We start from the raw sequence: 12,395 nt of genomic DNA, 5'->3' as shown, positions 1-12,395 counted from the left end.
AAACCGATAAGGGCGGGTAGCTAATAGGGAAGGGCATGTTAACCCAGAAGTGCCACTGCTGATATGGTAGAATTTACATCAAACTTCACCTTACAGGTAAGCCTCGTTTAATTTTCAATTCTACCATATCAACAGTGACGCAACTTCCGGGTTCCCATGAGACTTTAAAGCAGAGTGAACACAAGGACAAATTATCCAACACAGAATACTTGTTGCCATGCCAACGTTATTTTTATTGCTCTATTGTAATACTGCAACATCATATGCATTTTTGTTACTATTATCAATTGGCTTATTATAATACCTGTTAAACGTAGTAGCAGAGGCCCAACCTATGTGTTTTAAAATTTCATCCACCGGGATGGACCTACTGGCTTTAGAAGCACTAGCTGCCCTTGTACTATGCGCAGTAAACATAACTGTATCAATTCCTGCTAGGCCCAGTAGTGTTTTAAGCCATCTGCCAATGGTGCTAACCCCAACGGATTTAAATGGTCTAACATACGAGATCAACAGTTTTGACTCGCTTCTCAGTGGCTGTGTACGGTCCAAATATGATTCGAGGGTATTAAACACACACAATTCCTGTTTTGAATATTTCTTAAATCTTAAGGATGAAAAAAGTTTATTGGGCCGGTCCTGTTTAGCAAGTACAGTAATTGAAAAATCAAAGCTGTTTTCCGACTTTATCATACTCTTAGTGTCTAGTCCCGCCAGCATATTGCATCTCTGCCCTGACGTTAGAGCCATCAACATGACTAGTTTATACGATAAATCCCTAAGTGACAACTTATCTAATGGCTGCATTAGAGCTAAGTAATCTAGAACAATGTTAGCGTCCCAGGTAACTGCGTACCTTGGAGCCGGAGGCCGGCAATTAAAAACCCCTTTCATATACTTGGTCACTAGTACATGATGTGTAAGGGGTCGGTCCTCCCTGCCCTGATAGTCAGTGAAGCAACATGCTAACGCTGACCTAGCCGTGTTAAGCGAGGAGTAAGAAAGACCTTCTTCTTTAAAAAGGTTATGTAAAAACTTTAGGACATCTCCTACAACGGGGTGCAAGAAATCAATTTCCCTTTGAAAACAAAATTGACGCCACTTTCTGATGTGTACGTCATACTGCTTCCTTGTGCTCTGTCGCCAAGAACATAAGATGACGTCCTCAATTTCTGCCGGTAGGCTGACGTCAGCGATGATTTCCCTGACAACTTGCAAATTAGTAGACATAACTGTGAGCTTAGTGGATGGTGATGAATAAGTGGGTGTTCTAACACTGACTTGTTGACCCTCACCCAGCGTGGACATTACTAGTTACTATGGCTATATAAGATGATGTCAACACAATATATTTGCATAAATGCCAATATTATAGCATAATTTTTTTAATTAAAAAAGTTGAAATTTTGGCCATTTTTGAAAAAATTCCTTTGGTTCCCCGCAGCGAAATTTTCGAAAAATGGCCAAATTTCGACCCTTTTATTTTTTGACATAACTAGTTACTATGGCTCTATAAGATGATGTTATCACAATATATGTGCATAAATGGCAATATTATAGCATAATTTTTGAATTTTAAAAAGTGGAAATTTTAGTCATTTTTCGAAAAAATTCCTTTGGTCCCCCGCAGGGAAATTTTTGCAAAAATGGCCAAATTTCAACCATTTTATTTTTTGACATTACTAGTTACTATGGCTCTATAAGATGATGTTAACACAATATATTTGCATAAATGCCAATATTATAGCATAATTATTGAATTTGAAAAAGTGGAAATTTTTGCCATTTTTCGAAAAAATTTCTTTGGTCCCCCGCAGGTAAATTTTCGAAAAATGGCAAAATTTCAACCCTTTTATTTTTTTACATTACTAGTTACTATGGCTCTATAAGATGATGTTAACACAATATATTTGCATAAATGCCAATATTATAGCATAATTATTGAATTTTAAAAAGTGGAAATTTTGGCAATTTTTCGAAAAAATTTCTATGGTCCCCCGCAAGGAAATTTTCGCAAAAATGGCGTAATTTCAAACCTTTTATATTTTGACATAAGTAGTTACTATGACTCTATAAGATGATGTTAACACAATATATGTGCATAAATGTCAATATTATAGCATAATTATAGAATTTTAAAAATTGGAAATTTGGCCATTTTTCGAAAAAATTCCTATGGTCCCCCAGAGGGAAATTTTCGAAAATTGGCAAAATTTCGACCCTTTTATTTGTTTACATAACTAGTTACGATGGTTCTATAAGATGATGTTAACACAATAATATTATTGAATTTTAAAAAGTGGAAATTTTGGCAATTTTTCGAAAAAATTCCTTTGGTTCCCAGCAGGGAAATTTTCGAAGATTGGCCAAATTTCGACCCTTTTATTTTTTGACATAACTAGTTACTATGGCTCTATAAGATGATGTTAGCACAATATATGTGCATAAATGGAAATATTATAGCCTAATTAAAGAATTTAAAAAATTGGAACTTTTTGCTATTTTTCGAAAAAATTCTTATGGTCCACCGCAGGGAAATTTTCGCAAAAATGGCGAAATTTCAAACCTTTTATATTTTGACATAAGTAGTTGCTATGGCTCTATAAGATGATGTTAGCACAATATATGTGCATAAATGGCAATATTATAGAATAATTTTTGAATTTTAAAAAGTGGAAATTTTAGTCATTTTTCGAAAAAATTCCTATGATCCCCCACCCCAGGGAATTTTTCGCAAAAATAGCCAAATTTCAACCCTTTTATTTTTTGACATAACTCGTTACTATGGCTCTATAAGATGATGTTAACACAATATATGTGCATAAATGGCAATATTATAGCCTAATTATTGAATTTTAAACGGTGGAAATTTTGGTTATTTTTCGAAAATATTCCTGTGGTTCCCGGAGGAAAATTTTCGAAAAATTGCCAAATTTCGACCCTTTTATTTTTTGACATAACTAGTAACTATGGCTCTATAAGATGATGTTAACACAATATATGTTGATAAATTGCAATATTATAGCATAATTATTGAATTTTAAAAAGTGGAAAATTTTATCATTTTTCGAAAAATTCCTATAGTCCCCCGCAGGGAAATTTCCGAAAAATGGCCAAATTTCGACCTTTTATTTTTTGACATAACTCGTTATTATGGCTCAATAAGATGATGTTAACACAATATATGTGCATAAATGGCAATATTATAGCATAATTTTCGAATTTTAGAAATTGGAAATTTTGTCCATTTAAAAAAAAAATTCCTATGGTCCCCCGCAAAAAAATTTTCAAAAAATGGCCAAATTTCAATCCTTTTATTTTTTGACATAATTCGTTACTATGACTCTATAAGATGATGTTAGCAAAATATATCTGTGTAAATGGCAATATTATAGTATAATTATTTAATTTTAAAAAGTGGATTATGTTGCCATTTTTCGACCCTTTTATTTTTTTTACATAACTAATTGCTATGTCTCTATAAGATGATGTTAGCACAATATATTTGCATAAATGTCAATATTATAGCATAACTTTCGAAATTTAAAAAGTGGAAATTTTTGCCATTTTTCAAAAAAATTCCTATGGTTCCCCGCAGGAAAATCTTCAAAAATGGCCAAATTTCGACACTTTTATTTTTTAACATAACTAGTAACTATGGCTCTATAAGATGAGGTTAGCACAATATATTTGCATAAATGGCAATAATATAGCATAATTTTCGAAATTTAGAAATTGGGAATTTTGTCCATTTTTCGAAAAAAATCCTGTGGTCCCCTTCAGGAAAATTTTCGAAAAATGGCCAAATTTCAACCATTTTATTTTTTGACAAAATTCGTTACTATGGTTCTATAAGATGATGTTAGCACAATATATGTGCATAAATGGCAATATTATAGCATAATTATTGAATTTTAATAAGTGGAATTTTTTGCCATTTTTCGAAAAAACTCCTATGGTTACACGCAGGAAAATTTTCGCAAAAATGGCGCAATTTCAAACCTTTTATATTTTGACGTAACTCGTTACTATGGCTCTATAAGATGATGTTAACACAATATATGTGCATAAATGGCAATATTATAGCCTAATTATTGAATTTTTAAAGTTGGAAATTTTGGTTATTTTTTGAAAAAATTCCTGTGGTCCCCCGTAGGAAAATTTTCGAAAAATGTCCAAATTTCGACCCTTTATTTTTTTTACATAACTAGTTACTATGGCTCAATAGGATGATGTTAACACAATATATTTGCATAAATGCCAATATTATAGCATAAATATTGAATTTTAAAAAGTGGACATTTTGGCCATTTTTCGAAAAAATTCGTTTGGTCCCCCGCAAATTTTCGAAAAATGGCCAAATTTCGACCCTTTTATTTTTTTGATATAACTAGTTACTATGGCTCTATAAGATGATGTTAGCACAATATATGTGCATAAATGGCAATATTATAGCCTAATTAAAGAATTTTAAAAATTGGAAATTTTTGTCATTTTTCGAAAAAATTCCTATGGTCCCCCACAGGGTAATTTTCGCAAAAATGGCGAAATTTCAAACCTTTTATATTTTGACATAAGTAGTTGCTATGGCTGTATAAGATGATGTCAGCACAATATATGTGCATAAATGGCAATATTATAGCATAATTTTTGAATTTTAAAAAGTGGAAATTTTAGTCATTTTTCGAAAAAATTCCTATGGTTCCCCACCCCAGGGAAATTTTCGCAAAAATGGCCAAATTTCAACCCTTTTATTTTTTAACGTAACTCGTTACGATGGCTCTATAAAATGTTGTTAACACAATATATGTGCATAAATGGCAATATTATAGCATAATTATTTAATTTTAGAAGGTAACAAATTTTTCCATTTTTCGACCCTTTTATTTTTTGACATAACTAGTTACGATGGCTCTATAAGATGATGTTAACACAATATATTTGCATAAATGGCAATATTATAGCATAATTTTCGAATTTTAAAAAGTGGAAGCTTTGTCTATTTTTTGAAAAAACTTCCTATGGTCCCCCGCAGGGAAATTTTCGGAAAATGGCCAAATTTCGACCCTTTTATTTTTTAGTATCGTGTACGCGACTCAATAGTTCACTGTGTCGGTCCGTCGGTCGGTCTGTCGGTCTGTCGTCGGTCCGGTATCACTATGCATTTTAACGCTTTTCTGTGCTTTTTGAACTGTTTTGATGTACAGACAAGTTTTAAAGTACATTACTTTTTGAAAGTTCATTCTTTTCTGAGAGCACGCGACTTATAGATGTTGGCCTTGTTTACATAACTAGTTACTATACTATAAGATGATGTTAGCACAATCTATTTGCATAAATGGCAATATTATAGCATAATTTTCGAATTTTTTAAAAAGTAGAAATGTTTGCCATTTTTCGAAAAAATTCCTATGGTCCCCCACAGGAAAATGTTCGAAAAATGACCAAATTTCAACCCTTTTTATTTTTTGAGATAACTAGTTACTATGGCTCTATAAGATGATGTTGGCACAATATATATGCATAAATGGCAATATTATAGCATAATTTTCGAATTTAAAAAAAGTGTAAATTTTGTATATTTTTCGAAAAAAGTTCCTGAATTCCCCGGAAGAAAATTTTCGGAAAATGGCCAAATTTCGACCCTTTTATTTTTTGACATAACTAGTTACTATGACTCTATAAGATGATGTTAGCACAATATATTTGCATAAATGGCAATATTATAGCATAATTTTCGAATTTTTTAAAAAGTAAACATTTTTGCCATTTTTCGAAAAAATTCCTATGGTCCCCTACAGGGATATTTTCGAAAAATGGCCAAATTTCAACCCTTTTTATTTTTTGAGATAACTAGTTACTAGCGCAATATTATAGCATAATTATTTAATTTTAAAAAGTGGAATATTTTGGGCATTTTCGACCCTTTTATTTTTTGACATAACTCGTTACTATGGCTCTATAAGATGATGTTAACACAATATATGTTCATAAATGGCAATATTATAGTATAATTACTGAATTTTAAAAAGTGGAAAATTTTGCCATTTTTCGAAAACATTCCTATGGTCCTCCGCAGGAAAATTTTCGAAAAATGGCCAAATTTCAACCCTTTTATTTTTTGACATAATTCGTTACTATGGCTCTATAAGATGATGTTAGCAAAATATATTTGTATAAATGGCAATATTTTAGCATAATTATTTATTTTTTAAAAGTGGAAAATGTTGCCATTTTTCGACCATTTTATTTTTTTGACATAACTAGTTACGATGGCTCTATAAGATGATGTTAACACAATATATGTGCATAAATGGCAATATTATAACATAATTATTGAATTTCAAACGGTGGAAATTTTGGTTATTTTTTCGAACAAATTTCTGTGGTCCCCCGGAGGAAAATTTTCGATAAGTGGCCAAATTTCGACCCTTTTATTTTTTGACATAACTAGTTACGATGGCTCTATAAGATGATGTTAACACAACATATGTGCATAAATGGCAATATTATAGTATAATTATTGAATTTTAAAAAGTGGAAAATTTGCCATTTTTCGAAAAAATTCCTATGGTTCCCCGCAGGGAAAATTTCGAAAAATGTACAAATTTCGACACTTTTATTTGTTGACATAACTAGTAACTATGGCTTTATAAGTTGATGTTAGAACAATATATTTGCATAAATTTCAAAATTATTGCATAATTATTGAATTTTAAAAGGTGGACATTTAGGTTATTTTTCGAAAAAATTCCTGTGGTCCCCCGGAGGAAAATTTTCAAAAAATAGCCAAATTTCTACCCTTTTATTTTTTGACATAACTAGTAACTATGGCTCTATAAGATTATGTTAGCACAATATCTTTGCATAAATGGCAATATTATAGCATCATTTTCGAATTTTAGAAATTGGAAATTTTTGCCTTTTTTCAAAATAATTCCTATGGTCCCCTGCAGGAAAATATTCGAAAAATGGCCAAATTTCAACACTTTTATTTTTTGACATAATTCGTTACTATGGCTCTAAAAGATGATGTTAGCAAAATATATCTGTATAAATGGCAATATTATAGCATAATTATTTAATTTTAAAAAAAGTGGAAAATGTTGCCATTTTTCGACCCTTTTATTTTGTTCACATAACTAGTTTCTATGTTTCTATAAGATGGTGTTAGCACAATATATTTGCATAAATGGCAATATTTTAGCATAGTTATTGAATTTTAAAAATTGGAAATTTTTGCCATTTTCGTGAACGTTCCTATGGTCACCCGCAGGAAAATTTTCGAAAAATGGCCAAATTTCGACACTTTTATTTGTTGACATAACTAGTAACTATGGCTTTATAAGTTGATGTTAGAACAATATATTTGCATAAATTTCAAAATTATAGCATAATCATTGAATTTTAAAAGGTGGACATTTTGGTTATTTTTCGAAAAAATTCCTGTGGTCCCCCGGAGGAAAATTTTCAAAAAATAGCCAAATTTCTACCCTTTTATTTTTTGACATAACTAGTAACTATGGCTCTATAAGATGATGTTAGCACAATATATTTGCATAAATGGCAATATTATAGCATAATTTTCGAATTTTAGAAATTGGAAATTTTGTCCATTTTTCGAAAAAAAATTCCTATGGTCTCCCGCAGGAAAATTTTCGAAAAATGGCAAATTTTAACCCTTTTACTTTTTGATTTAATTCGTTACTATGGCTCTATAAGTTGATGTTAGCAAAATATATCTGTATAAATGGCAATATTATAGCATAATTATTTAATTTTAAAAAGTGGAAAATGTTGCCATTTTTCGACTTTTTTTTTTTTGAAATAACTAATTGCTATGTCTCTATAAGATGATTTTAGCACAATATATTTGCATACATTGCATTATTATAGCATAATTTTCGAATTTTAAAAAGTGGAAATTTTTGCCATTTTTCAAAATAATTCCTATGGTCCCCCGCAGGAAAATTTTCGAAAAATTGCCAAATTTCGACCCTTTTATTTTTTGACATAACTAGTAACTATGGCTCTATAAGATGATGTTAGCACAATATCTTTGCATAAATGGCAATATTATAGCATCATTTTCGAATTTTAGAAATTGGAAATTTTTGCCTTTTTTGAAAATAATTCCTATGGTCCCCTGCAGGAAAATATTCGAAAAATGGCCAAATTTCAACCCTTTTGTTTTTTGACATAATTCGTTACTATGGCTCTAAAAGATGATGTTAGCAAAATATATCTGTATAAATGGCAATATTATAGCATAATTATTTAATTTAAAAAAAAGTGGAAAATGTTGCCATTTTTCGACCCTTTTATTTTGTTCACATAACTAGTTTCTATGTTTCTATAAGATGATGTTAGCACAATATATTTGCATAAATGGCAATATTATAGCATAATTTTCGAATTTTGAAAAGTGTAAATTTTTGCCATTTTTCAAAAAAATTCCTATAGTCCACTGTAGGAAAATTTTCGAAAAATGGCCAAATTTCGACCCCTTTATTTTTTAACATAACTAGTAACTATGGCTCTATAAGATGATGTTAGCACAATATATTTGCATAAATGGCAATATTATAGCATTTCAGAATTTCAACCCTTTTATTTTTTGACATAATTCGTTACTATGACTCTATAAGATGATGTTAGCAAAATATATCTGTATAAATGGCAATAATTTAGCATAATTATTTAATTTTAAAAAGCGGAAAATATTGCCATTTTTCGACCTTTTCATTTTGTTGACATAACTAGTTGCTATGTCTCTATAAGATGGTGTTAGCAGAATATATGTGCATAAATGGCAATATTTTAGCATAGTTATTGAATTTTAAAAATTGGAAATTTTTGCCATTTTCGTAAACGTTCCTATGGTCACCCGCAGGGAAATTTTCGAAAAATTGCCAAATTTTGACCCTTTTATTTTTAGACATAACTCGTTACTATGGCTCTATAAGATGATGTGAACACAATATATGTGCATAAATGGCAATATTATAATCTAATTATTGAATTTTAAATGGTGGACATTTTGGTTTTTTTTTTTTAAATTCCTGTGGTCCCCCGTAGGAAAATTTTCGAAAAATGGCCAAATTTCGACCATTTTATTTTTGACATAACTAGTTACGATGGCTCTATAAGATGATGTCAACACAATATATGTGCGTAAATGGCACTATTATAGCATAATTATTGAATTTTAAAAAGTGGAAAATTTTGCCATTTTTCAACCCTTTTGTTTTTTGACATAACTAGTTGCTATTGCTCTATAAGATTATGTTAGCACAATATATGTGCATAAATGGCAATATTATAGCATAATTATTATTATACATAATATTGGAACTTTAGAAAGTGGAAATTTTTGCCATTTTTCGGAAAAAAATTCCTATGGTCCCACGCAGGGAAATTTTCGAAAAAAGGCCAAATTTCTAAACTTTTATTTTTTGAAATAACTAGTTACGATGGCTCTATAAGATGATGTTAACACAATATATGTGCATAAATGGCAATATTATAACATAATTATTGAATTTCAAACGGTGGAAATTTAGGTTATTTTTTCGAAAAAATTTCTGTGGTCCCCCGGAGGAAAATTTTCATAAATGGCAAAATTATAGCATAATTTTCGAATCATAGAAAGTGGACATTTTGGCAATTTTCCAAAAAAAATTCCTATGGTCCCCCACAGGAAAATTTTCGAAAAATGACCAAATTTCAACCCTTTTTATTTTTTGAGATGACTAGTTACTATGGCTCTATAAGATGATGTTGGCACAATATATATGCATAAATGGCAATATTATAGCATAATTTTCGAATTTAAAAAAAGTGTAAATTTTGGATATTTTTCGAAAAAAGTTCCTGAATTCCACGGAAGAAAATTTTCGGAAAATGGCCAAATTTCGACCCTTTTATTTTTTGACATAACTAGTTACTATGACTCTATAAGATGATGTTAGCACAATATATTTGCATAAATGGCAATATTATAGCATAATTTTCGAATTTTTTAAAAAGTAAACATTTTTGCCATTTTTCGAAAAAATTCCTATGGTCCCCCACAGGGATATTTTCGAAAAATGGCCAAATTTCAACCCTTTTTATTTTTTGAGATAACTAGTTACTAGCGCAATATTATAGCATAATTATTTAATTTTAAAAAGTGGAATATTTTGGGCATTTTCGACCCTTTTATTTTTTGACATAACTCGTTACTATGGCTCTATAAGATGATGTTAACACAATATATGTTCATAAATGGCAATATTATAGTATAATTACTGAATTTTAAAAAGTGAAAAATTTTGCCATTTTTCGAAAAAATTCGTATGGTCCTCCGCAGGAAAAATTTCGAAAAATGTACAAATTTCGACACTTTTATTTGTTGACATAACTAGTAACTATGGCTTTATAAGTTGATGTTAGAACAATATGTGACCCGATCTGGCAAAACCCTACTTTTGTCGGAAATATTCATTTTGTATTTTTTTATATATTTGAATTATTTGATCATAAGCTTTGTAGTGGTGTTTATTTCATAAAAATTGAGTAAATATTTAAAAAGTTATTACATTTTAAAAACTTACAAATCATTCAATTAGTTTACGAGAAAATCGCGTTTGAAGTTTGCAATGAAATTCTTTTTGATACGCGCTGAAAACTCACTACGTAGCAATGCGGTATTTTGGTCTAAGGCACAATGACGTCATACCAGGAAGTGTGTGCGATATAATAGCAGCGTGCACATCATAGTCAATTTGACTGATTTCAGACGCCGTTTTAACCTATTTAGTCACTCGAATTAACTATTTTGCACTATTGAAAAACAGCATTATAACGTCAAGCTTATTTTAACTGGTTTCGGAGGTGTTTACGATATCAACAGCGAAAAACCAAGCAGGCCTAGCTAGGCCTTTTCAGATTTTCGCCGTCATCGCCTGTACCCTACTGATGGGTGTTCATCAGGCCGTGTATGGCAGCGGTGCATCGACATTGGGGCTGGCGTTAGTAGTAAACTATCCCAGACAAGTTTGGCGCCTTGCAGAGTCACAGCTTGCTAGCTACTTACATTGTATTGACGATTTAATACATTTGTTTGTTTTATAACTTGGAAGATTCGCTGTAATGTTTGGACTTGAATCCAATGAGTTTAAAAAACATTTAATTAAGATGAAAGGACTGGACAATAAATTAAATAAATAATTAAGAGCCGATTGGATATATAAAATGTATAAAGAAAATTATTTATTGACAATAAAGCTAGGCCCAGCCAGTAGTAGTAGGCCTACAACCATAATAAAATTAAGGCCTATAGCCCAAAAAAATATAGAAAATACAATTGAATTTATGACGTGAATTGTTTTTGACTTGTCTATTTTACTATGGAATAAACAAATACAGGCTACAGCTATAGCAGAACACTTTGAATATTAAAATCGTTTTTATTCCAATTTACGACATGCTGTGTGTAAAATGAAAATAACCTCACAAAAATGTAAACAACTTTTTATTTCCGCGCGTAGAGCGTATAACATCTAGCGCGTTGACCAATAACGTTTGTTATTGCGATGATGCGCCATAGCAACACACGCAGTTCGCTGTTCCAGAAACTTCGAAGAACCGAATTTTCTGAAATTATGTCATAGTAAATCAAAGTTTTCATTGGTTCCTTCTTCAAACTCCGCCCTAAAACTTCCATATTTGGAATGTCAAATGGATGAGCTTTATTTTGATGTGTGACCTTTCAACATTGTGCAGCGAACTGGCGATCAAAATGTCGTCAAACTCTGCAACTTTCAACTGAATTTACGCAAAATTTTAGCGTAGATCGTGAATAAATTGTTAGGCTTGAGGAAAATACATGTTTTTAAAACTCTCTTTTTTCATAATTTTAATTAAATTTCGGGAGTTTAAATCAGGTAGACGTATTCTTAAATAGTGAAATATTTCGAAAATGCAAAAACATGTAATCTGCCAGGGTAGTCGATTTGGACGTATTTTGACTGATTACGTGAATTTTGAATTGCCGACAAAGAGAGGGTTTTGCGAGATCGGGTCACATATATGTCCATAAATGGCAATATTATAGCATAATTATTTAATTTTAAAAAGTGGAAAACTTTTACCAATTTCGACCCTTTTTTATTTTGACATAAGTAGTTGCTATAGCTCTATATGATGATGTTAGCACAACATATGTGCATAAATGGCAATACTATAGCCTAATTATAGAATTAAAAAAATTGGAAAATTTTGCAATTTTTCGAAAAAATTCGTATGGTCCACCGCAGGGAAATTTTCGCAAAAATGGCTAAATTTTAACCCTTTTATTTTTTGACATAACTAGTTACTATGGCTCTATAAGATGATGTTAACACAATATA

General features: G+C 30.7%; 1 protein-coding gene across 1 annotated transcript; it reads right to left on the bottom strand.

Moving 5' to 3' along the window:
- LOC144850515 (uncharacterized) lies at positions 1 to 1,308 on the bottom strand. The gene has a single exon (XM_078707798.1). It carries the CDS (start codon positions 1,306 to 1,308, stop codon positions 241 to 243), a length of 1,068 nt encoding a protein of 355 aa, XP_078563924.1. The 3' UTR covers positions 1 to 240.
- Positions 1,309 to 12,395: the final 11,087 nt, after the last annotated feature.

This window comes from Antedon bifida, chromosome 8, assembly GCF_963402885.1.
Source record: "Antedon bifida chromosome 8, ecAntBifi1.1, whole genome shotgun sequence".
Classification (NCBI taxonomy): Eukaryota; Metazoa; Echinodermata; class Crinoidea; order Comatulida; family Antedonidae; genus Antedon; species Antedon bifida.
This window is presented reverse-complemented; position numbering and strand designations above follow the sequence as displayed.

What these genes read in the sequence shown, in the direction of transcription:
- LOC144850515 (XM_078707798.1), bottom strand. Translation starts at nt 1,308, where the DNA reads ATGTCCACGCTGGGTGAGGGTCAACAAGTCAGTGTTAGAACACCCACT.